At 41.6% G+C, this 16,677-nt stretch overlaps 1 protein-coding gene across 8 annotated transcripts in view; it reads left to right on the top strand.

Annotated features, from left to right (window-relative positions):
* The first annotated feature begins 4,622 nt into the window (after window positions 1-4,622).
* LOC110496298 (integrator complex subunit 3) overlaps window positions 4,623-16,677 on the top strand; it is a 29,448-nt gene continuing 17,393 nt past the window's right edge. The window contains exons 1-20 of one of the 8 annotated variants that reach the window (XM_021572114.3): window positions 4,623-5,000; window positions 5,703-5,786; window positions 6,730-6,813; window positions 8,295-8,408; window positions 8,584-8,668; window positions 8,867-8,933; window positions 9,392-9,533; window positions 9,890-10,019; window positions 10,131-10,228; window positions 10,342-10,533; window positions 10,742-10,829; window positions 11,088-11,167; window positions 11,568-11,659; window positions 11,898-12,028; window positions 12,704-12,832; window positions 13,319-13,451; window positions 13,913-13,967; window positions 14,727-14,830; window positions 14,930-15,094; window positions 15,436-15,589. In XM_021572114.3, coding sequence (XP_021427789.1) covers window positions 4,917-5,000; window positions 5,703-5,786; window positions 6,730-6,813; window positions 8,295-8,408; window positions 8,584-8,668; window positions 8,867-8,933; window positions 9,392-9,533; window positions 9,890-10,019; window positions 10,131-10,228; window positions 10,342-10,533; window positions 10,742-10,829; window positions 11,088-11,167; window positions 11,568-11,659; window positions 11,898-12,028; window positions 12,704-12,832; window positions 13,319-13,451; window positions 13,913-13,967; window positions 14,727-14,830; window positions 14,930-15,094; window positions 15,436-15,589 — 2,211 coding nt within the window. In that variant the 5' untranslated portion in view covers window positions 4,623-4,916. Of the gene's footprint in view, window positions 5,001-5,702; window positions 5,787-6,729; window positions 6,814-8,294; window positions 8,409-8,583; window positions 8,669-8,866; window positions 8,934-9,391; window positions 9,534-9,889; window positions 10,026-10,130; window positions 10,229-10,341; window positions 10,534-10,741; window positions 10,830-11,087; window positions 11,168-11,567; window positions 11,660-11,897; window positions 12,029-12,703; window positions 12,833-13,318; window positions 13,452-13,912; window positions 13,968-14,726; window positions 14,831-14,929; window positions 15,095-15,435; window positions 15,590-16,677 lie in introns of all 8 variants that reach the window. The other 7 variants (XM_021572117.3, XM_090208715.1, XM_090208714.1 and 4 more) reach the window with 7 other exon arrangements.

Raw genomic sequence — 16,677 nt, 5'->3', positions numbered from 1 at the left:
GTCAGAGGAAATTTCCTTTTGAGTCGAGGGCCGACAGATTTTGAAGTCGCAGGCAGGGCTTGCTTTATCGTGAGACCATGACCGACTCATGTCCACTACACATTCTCCATGACTACAGTTCTCTGATGGAGGGGGAAGCAGTCATCACTACTGACTACTTATGATTGTAAATAAAACAAGTGTGGATTATACAGTTTAGCTACATTACTGACCGGAGTTGACGTCAATTAAATTTCAATCAGAAAAAATACATTTTCGATGAAGTTTCTCCTCAGTATATTGAGAAATCGTTAAAAATAAATAAAAATAAATAAAACTTTTTTTATTGACTTTTCATGTCTCCTGTGTTATTATTTTTCATTCCCAAATAATCTGTTAAATGGATTGTGTTGCTCAATTATTTGGTTTACAATGAAACTGGGTAAAGGGTGGAGATTGCAAATGTGTTTCCTCTGTTACACCACGTCTTTCTTTGTTCAGGAAATATTCTGCCTTAACTAGGAAAATATGTATACCCACTTTGGATAGCTATGTTACTTTGTTTCCATTCTCCAATAATATTATTTTCCCCAGCAGCATGGTGTAACAGTTGTTTAAAATGGCCTCTTAAAAGATCTGTCTGTTATCTTCTATAGTTATGCGATATTGTTGAACAGATTAAGTTGAACACATTTATCAGTTGAACAGAAGAGTCTTGAAAGGAATCCTTTGGGAGCAAACATGCCTTGGGTCACTAGCCATTAATTGCTCTAAAAAAGATCTGGCCCAACCAAGCTCCTCATTTTGAAACTAAAGAAAACCATAGCAGGAATATGAAGTGGGTCTTCACACTCATCTGATTGTCTTTCTATGCTTTCTGCTGTATTGCTGGGTTCTTGTCAATCCAGTAATTTATCTAACCTTTATTTTAACAGGGAAGACATATTGAGAGCTAGGTCTCTTTTACAAAAGCACCCTGTATATACAACATAAATGTTATACCCATATTTATATTTATACATACACACAGTATATATGTGTATATACAGTACCAGTCAAAGGTTTGGACACACCTACTCATTCCATTTATATTTTTATTATTTTCTACATTGTAGAATAATGGCAAAGACATCAAAACTATGAAATAACTCATATGGAATCATGCAGTAACCAAAAAAGTGTTAAACAAATCAAAATATATTTTATATTTACTTCAAATAGCCACCCTTTGCCTTGATGACAGCTTTGCAAACTCTTGGCATTCTCTCAACCAGCTTCATGAGGTAGTCACCTGGAATGCATTTCAATAAACAAGTGTGACTTGTTAAAAGTTCATTTGTGGAATTTCTTCCCTTAATGCGTTTGAGCCAATCAGTTGTGTTGTAACAAGGCAGGGGTGGTATACAGAAGATAGCCCTATTTTGGTAAAAGACCAAGTCCATATTATGGCAAGAACAGTTCAAATAAGCAAAGAGAAGCGACAGTTCATCATTACTTTAAGACATGAAGGTCAGTCAATATGGAAAATTTCAAGACCTTTGAAAGTTTCTTCAAGTGCAGTCGCAAAAACTATCAAGAGCTATGATGAAACTGGCTCCCATGAGAACCGCCACAGGAAAGAGTTCCTCTGCTGCAGAGAATAAGTTCATTAGAATTACCAGCCTCAGAAATGTCATCCCAAATAAATGCTTCATAGAGTTCAAGTAACAGACACATCTCAACATAAACTGTTCAGAGGAAACTGTGTGAATCAGGTTTTCATGGTTGAATTGCTGCAAAGAAACCACTACTAAAGGACACCAATAATAAGAAGAGACTTGCTTGGGCCAAGAGACATGAGCAATGGACATTAGACTGGTGGAAATTTGTCCTTTGGTCTAGAGTCCAAATTTTAGATTTTTGGTTCCAACCGCAGTGTCTTTGTGAGACACGGTGTTCGTGAACGGATGATCTCCACCGTAAAACATGGAGGAGGAGGTGTTAAGGTGTGGGGGTGCTTTGCTGGTGACACTGTCAGTGATTTATTTAGAATTCAAGGCACACAACCAGTATGGCTACCATAGCATTTTGCAGCGATACGCCATCCCATCTGGTTTGGGCTTAGTGGGACTATCATTTGTTTTTCAACAGGACAATGACCCAACACACCTCCAGGCTGTGTAAGAGCTATTTTACCAAGAAGGAGAGTGGAGGAGTGCTGCATCAGATGACCTGGCCTCGACAATCTCCCGACCTCAACCAAATTGAGATGGTTTGGGATGAGTCGGACTGCTGAGTGAAGGAAAAGCAGCCAACACGTGCTCAGCATGTGGGAACTCCTTCAAGACTGTTGGAAAAGCATTACAGGTGAAGCTGGTTGAGAGAATGCCAAGAGTGTGCAAGCTGTCATCAAGGCAAAGGGTGTCTTTTTGAAGAATCTCAAATATAAAATATATTTGGATTTGTTTACTTTGGTTACTACATGATTCCATATGTGTTATTTCATAGTTTTGATGTCTTCACTATTATTCTACAATGTAGAAAATAGTAAAAAATAGAGAAAAACCCTTGAATGAGTAGGTGTTCTAAAACTTTTGACCGGTAGTGTACAGACACAGATTGACAGAAAACAACATCGTTATTGTCTCTGAGGAACTGCTGCAGTCATGCACCCTGCTGACTGAGCTGAACATGTCATTTAACATTATTAGTGAACTGTCTTGAGTTATCTTCCTAATCAATGAAGCAGCTGAGAATGACAATAGGCTTTCATCTGTGCCAAACGTCACAAGCAATCGCCACACTGCAAATTCTGGATTTCAGCAGCAATAACATCAATAATCTAGGCTGTTCAGATTTAGCCAATCTCACCAGACTCACAGAACTCAATCTTAATAACAACAAACCTTGAGGGCAGTTTTTTTTCCAGGATTTGGGGGCCTTTATAGAGAGCCTGACCTTTGGTGATACTTTCAAGGAGGGTTTGCAGAAACTCAAGATGTTGGATTTGGCATGAAATAATATTAAATCAATCAGAAAAGAAGACTTTAAAGCATACAATCACGTAGGGAGTTGATTTCACCTGACAATCAAATTGTCAATTTGGAACCTGTGGACTTTGAGAGACTGGCCAGCCTTACATACTGTATCTTCATCTGTCATCAAACAAACTTAATGAAGATCATATAACAGGCGCTGTGTTCACAGGACTAAGAAGCTTACTAACCCTTGATATGAATGCTATATGAATGCTATATTCTATGACACAAAATAAACCAATCTCTCCAACATTCTCTAACCTGCTATCCCTGGAAAACCTCAATGTTGACAATCAGGGTCCCAATGCGAAAATACCTCATTATATAGCCTCTAACTTTCTTGAAAGAGGTATTTTTCTTATCTCCCTGCACCCAGACACATTCATTCACACACCCCACTTGGTGCACATAATCTATAATGACCTCACAGCCCACCCTCCAGAGCTGTTTCACCCAACCCCAATGCTAAAACAGCTCTACCTGTCCAATTCCAGACTTCTGTCTTCAGATTTCCTCATATGAGCCAAACTCACTCAAGTAAGAGGCTTTTACAAGTAGCTCAGAACGAGGTTACAGAGATCCGTGAGACAGTGATATGTTCTCTTCCTGCCTTACATTTCCTTAATTTAGAGATAACTCTTTCACCTATGACTGTAACAAACACAAGTCGTTTATGCTCATGATTTTGTTTTCAAATTCCCAGAGGATAAGAAAGGCACTAAACTGTTGGACCTTGACATCCACTCCTGTTTGGAAGACATATCAGGCTTCTTCTATTTCATCACCAACACCTCATTTGCCCTCTTTACCCTGCTGGGGTCCTTTATTTACCATATCCACAGCTGGTTTGGTTTCCCTGTAGATAAACAACTAAACTAAGCTAAACTAACATAACTCGTGAACTAAAACTAAACTAACTAAACTAATGGAATTCAACTAATTTAACTAATCTAGATTCAACTAATCTTCGATCACTTCTTGGTCGCTTTCTGTGTTCCTGTGTCCTTAGTTTGTGTTTAGATTAAACTGAATTAATGACTGTGCATTGGTTTTTTTGAAACTTTGAAACTTTGAAAAACGGGATAACTGTTATGGCTAAATGGTCCGTGTATGTAAAACATGAAAGTATATTTGCAAAAAAATGTGTTTAATACATTTGGTCTGGCTTGCTTGGATGAATGTTGTTGTTCGTTGACATGGGTTGTTGCGCCCTCAGTGGTACAAATATATAACTAGTAGTTGCCACAACATTCTTCTTGTCACTAAGCACATTTTCCTTGGAGTAGGCTAATGTAGGCAGCTATAGCGAATTTCAAGCATGTTTCCAACGTTTTGCTTAATGAACTGTAAAATGTATTATTTAGAAGGTAATTGGTCTGAATGCTATTGCTTTAACTTAGCATGATAATGAAGAACAATTATCCTGATTTATTTTCAATACACACATTTCAACAACAAAAAAGGCGATGCGCCTCTTTTATTATATACTTACAAAATGACACAAACGTCTTCATTTCAATGCTCAAGTTACGTTGCCACTCATTGGCCGGTTTTCTCTGCGTTCATTGGTAAACCATTATGTCAATCAAAATAAGTAGATCAATCATTGGCTTAAAAGAGCCTTATGGGCCCTCCCTTCTGCTAGCTCTGTGAACGAATACTTCCGCTAGGCCACCATGCCCTCCGGAAGTTAGTTTGTTTTATTCGGACACTGTCGAAAGCACCGGAGTGAGACTGAAAGGTGGACTAACCAAGTCAAAAAAACACGGTGTCCGACGAAGACCGTGTAAAAATAGTCTAAACAACTGTCTATTGTTAGAGCCGATCCATTGCTACGAGAAAGCCATTTAGAATTTTCCCCGAACCCTAGTGTCTAACCCCTCAAGTCCTCTGGGGCCAGACGAAGCGAGGCGGGAGGTGATGGAGCCTTCACCGGCAAAGGGGAAACCACAGGGTCGCCTATTGGTGTCCACGACCCTGGACGCAAAAGATGAGCTGGAGGAGGTAGGGCTACTATAAAACATTCTCAAGAAGCTTTGCTACATCATACGAACAGCTGTTCAACCATACAGCACGTTATAAAACATTCACTACAAAGACACGGAACCATTTTTTACAACATAGCCTGTATGTTGCTAGCTAGCTATCATTCAGCAAGTTTGGTTACTAATTCGAAATTGCATTTTATAGCCTGGCATGTGTATGTTTGCAGTACGTATTTGCGCTCTGTTGACGTGAGTTTAAATGATGGGGAATCCAGCAGAATTTAGGGTATCATTTAGCATGCTATTTTGGTAAACATAGATGGTAAACATATGATGAGTTTGTGCACATGCGCAAAACTCATCATACACATAAAGTACCTTTTCTGACAACCCTTGTAGTGATCCTTCCCTTAAAAAAAATCAAGAGCCTAACCCCCACACGGTTAAGGTATTTTCATACAGTAGCTAGCTCAATTGACAGTGATCATCGATCTGTTGTTGTTTGTGCTTTTCTGTGTGATTTGTGTGTATGATTTCTCTGACTTGTTGTTCCCATGTGTTTTAGTGTGCTGTGTTGTTCTTTGTGTGGCAACTTGTGTGTGTTTCTGTCTGTGTGTGTGTATGCCCACATTGTGAATTGTGAACAATTAGGCTTATCTATGCTTCTGGGTGTCTTTCTGTCTTTGTGGTTAACATTCCTTTTTTTTGTTGTGTTCATTAGCGGTTGGAGAGGTGTGTGGCGATCGTCACTTCATTGACAAATGGCCTGTCGGAGCGTGAAGCCAACGATGCTATCACAGCTAATGTGAGTCCCTCACCCTCTCACTAATAGTCCACCACCATGGGATGGGACTCTGCATACTAGAATATGCAGATGAGATGTAGCTACTTACATATTTTAGTTGAGCCTTAGGCTCTACATTAGATTAGTTGTATAGCACATGATTGAATTGAATCTAATAGAATGTGACTATGGTCAGAGTCATCAGTTGCTTAGCAATTGAGCTGTTCTCCTACACATTTCTGCAATGCCCTTTGTAAATGTTAGAACTCAAAGGATGTGACGCATATGCTACATAAGCATATTGAAATGTGTAAGATTATACAGTATGCTACTTGTAGGCTAGGTGAGAACTTCTCCTACAAGCCCAAACTTTGATGGCGAAATGGGCCAGGGACTAAAATGTAGTGACAACTCCAATAAAATAATGATTTGCATGGCACTCTTATGTTTTTCAATAAAGTTATTAGGAAACAGCTCTAAATGTATTGTGATTTGTGACATGTACTATTAAACACAACCTACTATCATTACAATTGCAAAGCACTACACAGTTAGCTTAATTTCTCAATTAAAATTACATTTGATCAAAACAATTTCAGGAATGCCAATCTTACCTGTTTCTAACTACAAAAACAATTTCAAGACAATCTGAGATGGTGGTTGTCATGGCCGGCTGAAATGACAAGGAATGTAAGATTGAATAGGTTCAAGTTACATGAAGCCCTAATACGGCTGAAGCCTCCTTCGTCAACACCATGATAATGGAGGCTACAGCCCCATCAAATGACATTTTATTTGTCACATGCTTCATAAACAACAGGTGTAGACTAACAGTGAAACGCTTACTTTACGGGCCCTTCCCCACAATGCAGAGAGCGAGAGAAATAATAATAAATTACACATACCTTGGTCAGGTATAGGTTACATGGTATGATATATTGTCCTCATCTCCTCCCTTCTCTAGGTGTGTAAAGGTCCACAGCAGCACGAGGAGGTGTGTCTGGGACTCTTCGCTCTGCTGCTCACAGAACCCTCACAGGCACAGAGGGTAAGGCCTCATTACTACCATATACATGATCATTATCATACTTCATATCATTATCAAACGCGTTACCATTTCATATGATCATTATGGTTGCCAAGTCAGACGGAGCTCATTTCGGGTAGATTCAACATTTTTACATCTTAGTCTAATTTCGTTATTGCATTTTCAAAATACTCTGGAATAGTTTTCCTGTTCGCCGGAAGTCGAAAGCCAATTCTGGGAGACTCCGGGTCAAACCAGGAGTGTCGGAAAGCTCTCATGATCATGTCTCCATTGATTGCATTCACTATACACACACCAATATTTATACACACCTCACATGGTTTGAATTCGCTTACATAGTGACTCTTGTGAGTGCACTAAAAATAGTGTGCTGTTATCAACACCCTAATACCTTGAATACTTTAGGCTACAGGATATGTGAATGGAATTATAGACTCCAAATACTCTACCACCCAGTGTTGTAAAGTACTTAAGTAAAAAATACTTTAAAGTACTACTTAAGTTGTTTTTTGGCGTATCTGTACTTTACATTACTATTTATATTTTTGGCAACTTTTACTTTTACTCTATACATTTTCCCTGACACCCAAAAGTACTCGTTACAATTCACAAACTTATCAAGAGAACGTGCCTGGTCACCCTACTGCCTCTGATCTGGCGTACTCACTAAACACACATGCTTTGTTTGTAAATTATGTCTGAGTGCCACTGGCTATCTGTAAATAAAAAATAAACAAATACAATTGTGCCTCCTAAACCACTGTGTGTGATTACCAGTATCACACACACTTTATCTCACTTCCTCTAACAACACTATTATATATGTGTGTGTATATGTATGTATGTGTGAGATATATATATATATATATATATATATATATATATATATATATATATATACACACACACACTTTCAGACTGTAGATTATCATTACACCTTATGATGAGACATGAACATTTCCACCGTAAGGTTCTGTAGAATGGGGCTGTTGGGTAAATCTATAGAAATGATTTATAGAATGGTGAAGTTCTGATCCAGAGTCTGCTGTAATGGTTAGCCCGCCAGACTCCGGACCACATATCACCCTGACAACATGGCTACTAATCCCATCTCCTTCCTGTCTGTCTTCCTCTATCCGTCTCCCCTATACATTCTGACTTTCACTGTCCATATATATATACTTTTTATTATTATTGTTTATAGAAGATCACCATTCTTAAAAAATATATATATTTTTTAAAGAATGGTGAACTTCTATAATATTCCTGTGGCGCCTCTAAATCCTTGTCACCTGAACATGTTTGACTGGGTGCCCAATTGAATCCACATTACAGTATTTATACATAGCCCCTATTGATGCACAAAGCTGTTCGTTATCACACTGTGTTGTATGTACACTGTACAGTATGTCCATATGCTGCAAAGCAAATGAGCCTTTCGTCATATAACACATTTGTATTCTCCACTCTACCCTCCGCAGTGCTACAGAGACCTGACCCTGGTGAATAGGGACGGCATGAACGTGATCCTGATCAAGATCAACCAGATCCTCATGGAGAAGTTCCTCAAGCTGCAAGACGTGTGCCGCACACAGGTCAACAGTTTGTCTCCGTGTAGAAAAGGCAGAAACGGTTTCTGTGCTCTCAATTTTAATTAGCTTTATTGACACAAAATACACATGTACATTTTTATGTTTTCTAATGAGTAAGTGATTGGCTAATGACCCCCCCCCCCCCCTCCTCTCTCTCTCTTTCTCTCTCTCCTTTCAGTTGGTGTGGTTGGTGAGGGAGCTGGTGAAGAGCGGCGTAATCGGAGCGGACGGCATCCTCATGACCCTTATGAAGCAGATTGCAGGTTGGTCCATTCACCATGTGCACTGTTGGTTTCACTGCTTTGAGATGCAGAGCAATTATTTCTGCCAATGCACAAAGTAGTGTCTTGTCTTGTTTCACCGTTGCTCAAAATGGCTTCCTCGCCTTTTTGTTTATTTTTTTTAATCTGTGTGTTGGTTTGCTTGATTGAGCAGCTATGTGGCTTTTCTTCTGTGTCCAGGAGGAGACATCACCAATAAGAACCTGTGGCTGGCAGAGAATGTGCTGGACATAGTGGTGGAGCAAAGGTGTGTTGGCAAGTGGAGTTCAACAGGAAACACTCTTTCACTACAGTATTGTCATGTAATAAAAGTCCAACTGGATCATAGGGCAAAAACATATCTCACACAATTATTTGTTTTTAAAATAATCTCATGCTTTGAAGTAGGCTCATAACATATGAGAAGGGCTTACCAAGAAAAACTTCCAAAAGGACTACATTTGAGGTAGAAATTCAACAGAAATCAGTCTCTGCTTTTTGTTGTTGGGTGCTCCAACTCTTTTCTGCCTCAAGTTAGTCCTTTTGGAAGTTTTCCTTGGTCAGCCCTTTTCGTGATTGTTGCTATTGAGCACCCCTCTGTTCCTTTTTTTGCTCAACACACTCACACTTTGTGGAAGTTTGGACTCATCTGGTTTACCATACAACAAACCCATTAGAACTACAATCATCTCCATCTCTTTTTTTGTCTTTTTTTTTTTTTCTCAGAGAGTGGGTGCTGAAGAGTGGCATGCTGATAGCCATGTCAGTGTACACCTACCTGCGCCTCATCGTGGACCACGGCACCCCGGCACTGCTGGTCCTCAGACAGAAGGAGGTGGACTTCTGTATCGGCCTGCTTCGAGAGAAGGTGAGGGAGGGAGTGATGTAATGTGATCAGGGAGGTAAGGAGAAGAGCAATATAGTGAGTAAGGGATTGTGGGAGGAGTACATTTCAAGGTTGGAAGGAGGGAGAGGAAAGCGGGTGGAGTATAGTTAAGCTAAATCCCAGAGGGGGGGCAGAATTGGAGTGAAGATTCATATGGATTCTTGATGGAAGGAGGACTGATAAGAAAGAGCATTCATGTCATATTCTATATGCCCAAGAACACAGACTGTTATTATACTGTAGCTAGGTTTGACATGGAGGAATTTCCACACAGCAATGAAGTAATTGAATGAGTAATGACATTTTCCTCTCTCTCCTCTACCCTCGTCCCTGTCTAGTTTATGGAGTGTTTTATCATTGGGAGAGACCTGGTGCGTCTGCTGCAGATTGTGGCCCGGATCCCGGAGATGGAGCTGCTGTGGAAAGACCTGCTCCACAACCCCCAGGCCCTGAGCCCTCAGTTCACTGGTAAGGGTAAGAGAGTGTCGCTCAGAATGGGGGGGGGGGTGGTGTCTGAGAGACTCGTGGCTCAGCTCTAAACCTCTCTCTTTCTCGCTCCTTCTCCGTCTGGTTCTATAGGCTTGCTGCAGCTCCTGACCGCTCGCACATCCCGGAAGTTCCTGGCTTGTCGCCTCACACCGGACATGGAGACCAAACTGCTCTTCATGACCTCCAGGGTAAACACACACACACACACACACTACAACACTTCTCAGAACAGTACAAACACATGTATAGTACATGCATATGCACATTCCTTTATGCCTATCCTGTCCCTCTCTCCCTGTAGGTGCGTTTTGGCCAGCAGAAGCGATACCAGGACTGGTTCCAGAGACAATACCTGTCCACGGCAGAGAGCCAGTCGCTGCGCTGCGACCTGATTCGCTACATCTGCGGCGTGGTGCACCCATCCAATGAGGTGTTGAGCTCCGACATCCTGCCCCGCTGGGCTATCATTGGCTGGCTGCTCACCACCTGCACGGTAAGGGGCGGGGCAAAGATGGCTAGCGCTTTATTTTGCACTTATGCCAATGATGATTTCCTGTCTGTTAATTAAGTAGACAATAAAGCTTTTTTAATTTGAATTTACCTAGTATTTACAGCTATTTAACTGGACGTTACCCATAAATAACATTGTTAAATAGTAATCACATTGTAATAAATACATTTTTTATTACTTATGTCTTCAGTCTAACGTGGCGGCCTCCAACGCCAAGCTGGCCCTGTTCTACGACTGGCTCTTCTTCAGCCCAGAGAAGGACAGCATCATGAACATAGGTAAGACGGGGGGAGGGCGGAAAACACCACCTGTATCTCTTCATGTAAGGGGCCAATGTGCTCAACCAAATGTATAGAAGTAGGACAACATGTTTTTGGGTGCTGGGTTAGTGGTATATTAGAATAACGGAAACAGAGTTTACAAGATGGACGCCTTTCTGCTATCACCTTCTCTCTGCCACAGTATGCACTGTTTTCTCTTCCCTTTCTGTTTTCATGGTTTACCCATCCATTCTCTCTTCCCCCTCCCTCTCTCAGAGCCGGCCATCTTGGTGATGCACCACTCCATGAAGCCTCATCCAGCCATCACTGCCACTCTCCTGGACTTCATGTGTCGGGTGAGTGGATGCACACATTACACAATGGAGCTCATTCATATCACTTAGCTATGGTGAATTTTAGCTATTCAAAGTGGAATAGACTTTTTTGACACGTGCTTCATGCTCCGTGTGTTAGCAAAGCATTAGAGAGTGAAGAGATGTTTTTACATTTCCTGCAGTGTTCACCCGTTTGGTCTGACTTGGGAAACGAGTGGTAAATTTACAGCAGTGGGGAAGTTTAATGGCAACTTTATTTAGTGTTCGTCATGCCATGCTTTAGAGACGTTAGTTGTGTGGTACTTTGGCCTTCTCTCAGATGTTTGACCCATCTCTTCTTTTGACCCCTTCTTGACTTCAGTTGATCCTACTCTGTTTTGCTCTCTTTTCTTCACCCGCCCCTCCTCTCTCTCCCTCGCAGATCATCCCTCACTTTTTCCCCCCTCTGGAAGGCCAGGTGCGTCAGGGAGTCTTCAACTCTCTCACCTTCATCATGGAGAAAAGAGTGCTGGCGTGAGTCTCTCTCTCAGGCATACCTGCACACACCACCGCCATCATAGGATATATTTGACCATAGACCTTGTCACAGTTATGCATAAACAAATGTAATATTATATTTCAATTGAACCTATATATTTGATCCAATGATTTTGGTATTGTCAGTGATTTAGTTATTTTATTCCATTTTGTGTAAGTGGATCTTCATCAGCCTTATTGTAACCACATATATGCCGGTCTTTTCCTCCCTCAGTCACCTAGCCCCACTCTTTGACAACCCCAAACTGGACCGGGAGCTGCGCTCCATGCTGAGGGAACGCTTCCCAGAGTTCTGCAGTTCCCCCTCACCCCCCACAGAGGGAAGGGATGAAGGTACAAATGAAAGTAATGAAACTTTTATTTATTAACATGAATGAATGAATAAATCAACACTGTTGGTGGTCCTTAAAGAGGCATTTCTTTCCACAGCGCATTACAGTTACAGACATGCAAAATAAACATCCCTCATCTGCAACCATCCTCCCCCGGGCATGTACAATAACACTAATGAATATTGTCAGGTTGGGAATCATAAAGAAGCAACCTTTGAATCATGCTTTATGATATTGGTAGAGTTGAAATGGCCTCTTTCTAGCAACAGCTGGGAAACTAGACCTTGTCTTTTGAATAGACTCTAGTCCCTAGAGCTCAGGCTGTTGTGCCAACTGAAAGTGGCTTTGGGTAAAAGTGTCTGCTGAATTAGAGCATGTTCCATCTTGAACAGGAACTGTAAAGTAGAGCATTTTCAATTCAATATGACTTTATTGAATTGTATTGGTGTGCAACTGACAGTTTAAAACGTGAATTGCCCCCATTAAATATCGCACGATTAAATAATTGTTCCTAGTGTTAATGTTTAACTACTTTGAATAAGGTTAACCAGGAAAATTGTGTGTGTGGTGTGTGTGTTTTTTGAGGGATATATCTAGCTAAGCCGTTATTCGTGTTACCTTTATCTGAGAAACTTCTGTTTCCTTGCCTCTACTCTACAATGCCGTCTAATCACCCGTCGCTCATCAGTGAAAATGGAGGAGTCTGTTTCCTTGGAGATGGACAATCATGTGTTGCTGGACAAGGAGGGCGGTTGCTATGACAACACGGAGGCTGCCTTCAGCGACGATGAGGAGGAGATTAACAACAAGGGTGAGGGTAAGGAAGGACTCATTTTATTACTGCACTCAACCCATATAATAGATACTGTGTTATAACCACCAGACCAGGTACAATCTATTCCACTGCATTTTACACCAAATTACCTCTAACGTGATCTAGCCTGGTCCCAGATCTGTTTGTGCTGTCATGCCAACTCCTATGGATGACAATGACCATATGAGTTGGCTAGACAGGCCTAGTCCAAGATCTGTTTGGGCTATCACTAGCATAATCTGAACTCTGATTATCACCACATTAGATTAGTTTTGCTTTCAACCCCCCTTTCAACATAGATCAGCAGCTTAATACATTAACACTGCTTTTAGCTTCGATGAAACCAAATCAGAAACTTGCATGTGAAAGCAATTTAGAAACCCACAAACCAATTCAAAAGACTGGAAACATATTAGGGCCTCAATCTCACTCTGCTTCTTACTCATCCACTTCAAGTCATTGGCTGACCTCTCATTTTGGTTATTACAGGAAATAAAAAGCGGGAGTTCAGGTTCCACCCAATCAAAGAGGCCATTATTGAGGAGCCCGCTGACATCACTCCCTACGTGGACCAATTGGACGACATGATGAAGGAGAAGGTGTTGCAGTTACAGAAAGGAAGGTCAGTTGAGTGGATGTGACTTGACAATGCCCTCGCATCACAACCTTATTTGTCTAACAAACAAGCACACTCCATTTAATTCAATTCAATTAGCGTGATTGGCGTTACCGTGGGGCTAGAACAAAGGCTTGCACGCCCAGGAGCTGTTCACGACCAGTGTTGGGAGATCCCTGCTCTTCCCGTTCACACTGTTAGCTTACGTATAGAATGAGGAGGCGTTGACAATAATGCCGTTCGCTTCACGCCTCTGCCTAGCTCACTAGTAGGTTGGGTTGTTTCTGCCATTTTCCGTCTGTTGATTTGGAGAGCAGCTTTCATACTTCATCTCTCAGCCTCCCCCCAATCAATCCCATTGCTGTCGTTGCTGATTGCAACAACATTGGTGATTGCAGCCCTGGAAGTCTTTTATTCGAAATGGGCTCGTTAATAATTATTTCCTTTCCCATCTGTCCCCCCAACAGTGACACTGAGACACATTGTGAAGTCATGCAGGAGATCGTGGATCTGATCTTGGAGGTGAGTGAACTAAAAGAACAAGGTCGTCTGAATAACATGGGCTTAAATCCAGATATTTATTGGGGGTCATCATACACTAAGGGTACAAAACATGAAGGACACCTCTTTAATATTGAGTTGCACCCCTGCCCTTTTGCCTTCAGAACAGCCTCAATTCGTCGGGCATGGACTCCGCAAGGTGTTGAAAGCGTTCCACAGGGATGTTGGCCCATGTTGACTCCAATGCTTCCAACAGTTGTCAAGTTGGCTGAATGTCCTTTGGGTGTTGGACCATTCTTGATACACACAGGAAACTGTTGGGTGTGAAAAACGCAGAAGTGTTGCACCTACTACCATACCCTGTTCAAAGGCACTTAAATATTTTGTCTTGCCCATTCACCCTCTGAAGGGCACACATACACAATCAATTGTCTCGTCTCAAGGCTTAAAAATCTTTATTTAACCTGTCTCCTCCCCTTAATCTACACGGATTGAAGTGGATTTAACAAGTGACATGAATAAGGGATCATAGCTTTCACCTGGTCAGTCTGTCATGGAAAGAGCAGGTGTTCTTAATGTTTTGTACACTCAGTGTATCTTGTGGGGGGAAATGAGAATTCTCTGTGTTTTATTGATGTTCCCGCTCTCTCTCTCTTGCTCGCCCTCTCTCTCGCTCGCCCTCTCTCTCGCTCGCCCTCTCTCTTGCTCGCCCTCTCTCTTGCTCGCCCTCTCTCTTGCTCGCCCTCTCTCTCGCTCGCCCTCTCTCTCGCTCTCTCTCAGGAGGACTTTGACTCAGAGCAGATGTCAACTCTGGCCTCCTGTCTGGCCGAGCTCTTCAAGGGCCACTTCAGAGGAGACGTGCTTCCCGACGAGATCACAGAAGAGTAAGTGTGTGTGCGGCCTCTGCCGTACATTTGTGTATACATGAGAGGATTTTTAAAAATGTATTTTTAAATATTAACTGTGTGTTCGTTTGTTCCCAGGTCGCTGGAGGAGTCTGTGTGTAAGCCTGTGTGCCTGGTGTTCAGGAACCTGTGTCAGATGCAGGAGGACAACAGTGGCTTCTCAGTGCTGCTGGAGATGCTGGCGGAGCTCTACCAGAAACAGCCCAAGATCGGCTACCACCTGCTTTACTACCTCAAGGCCAGGTGAGGGCACTGGGCCCAACACACTGCTTAGCATTAGCTTTAAAAATGAATGAGGACCCCTTGGCTTCAGGGAGGCTGAGGGAGTCGTGCGTTAGAGATTTTGTTGTCTGCCTGAAGTTACTGATTATCTAGCTCCTTTCCTATAACCGTGCACTTTTTTAGTTTCTCTAATGCTGCTGGTAATGCTCCTTCTACTGCGATAAAGCTGTCATTGGAGACACATTTTTGCCATCTAACGGCTCCGTAGGTTTAACATCATTTGATCTAGTGGTGTTGCACCATTGTTTGGTCGTAGCTGAAACCTAGTTCTAACATTGTTGTAACATCGTCTCCCACCACAGTAAAGCGGCGATGGGGAAGATGAGTCTGTATGAGTCTTTTGCCCAGGCCACAGCGCTAGGAGACCTGCACACCTGTCTGATGATGGATATGAAGGCCTGCCAAGAGGACGACATCAGGCTCCTCTGCTATCTCACACCATCCATCTACACTGAGGTACACGCAAACACCATCTTCAAAGATGGACTTTTCCCAAATGTTGTTGTGTTACAGGCTGAATTTAAAATGGGTTCAATTGAGATTTTGAGTCACTGGTCTACTCACAATACCCCATAATGTCAAAGTGGAATTATGTTTTAGAAAATGTTTACAAATGAAAAGCTGAAATGGCTTGAATCAGTAAGTATTCAACCCTTTTGTTATGGTAAGCCTAAATAAGTTCAGGAGTAAAAATGTCACACAGACTCACTCTGTGTGCAGTAATTGTGTTTATCATGATTTTTAAATGATTATCTCATCTCTGTACCCCACACACAATTATCTGTAAGGTCCCTCATTTGAGCAGGGAATTTCAAACACAGATTCAACCACAAAGACCAGGGATGTTTTCCAATGGTTCGCAAAGAAGGGCACCTATTTGTAGATGGGTAAAACAAAGCAGACATTGAATATCTTTTTGGATGGTGTATCGATACACCCAGTCACTACAAAGATACAGGCGTCCTTCCTAACTCAGTTGCAGGAGAGGATTTCACCATGAGGCCAATGGTGATGGGAGATAACTGAGGATTGTTCAACAACATTGTAGCTACTCCACAATACTAACATAAATAAGAGGGAAAATAATATTATTTTTTAAATGTAGCAAAGATATTAACTTTTTGTCCTGAATACAAAACGGTATGTTTGAGGCAAATCCAGCACGACACATCACTGAGCACCACTCTTCATATTTTCAAGCATGGTGGTGGCTGCATCATGTTATGGGTATGCTTGTAATCGGCAAGGACTAGAGTTTTTTTTTAAGGTAAAAATAAACAGGTATAATCCTAGAGAAATTTGGTTCAGTCCGCTTTCAAGTAGACACTGTGAGACAAATTCACCTTTCAGCGGATAATTACCTAAAATACCAAATATACACTGTAGTTGTTTACCAAGACGCCATTGCATGTTCCTGAGTGGACTAGTTACAGTCTTGAAAATGGCTGTCTAGCAAGAGACTTGAAAATGGCTGTCTAGCAATGATCAAGAACCAACTTGACAGAGCTTAATTTTTTAAAATTAGTATTATTATTATTTTTCAC

This window comes from Oncorhynchus mykiss, chromosome 18, assembly GCF_057628025.1.
Source record: "Oncorhynchus mykiss isolate SJ-2025 chromosome 18, ASM5762802v1, whole genome shotgun sequence".
Lineage (NCBI taxonomy): Eukaryota > Metazoa > Chordata > Actinopteri > Salmoniformes > Salmonidae > Oncorhynchus > Oncorhynchus mykiss.
This window is presented reverse-complemented; position numbering and strand designations above follow the sequence as displayed.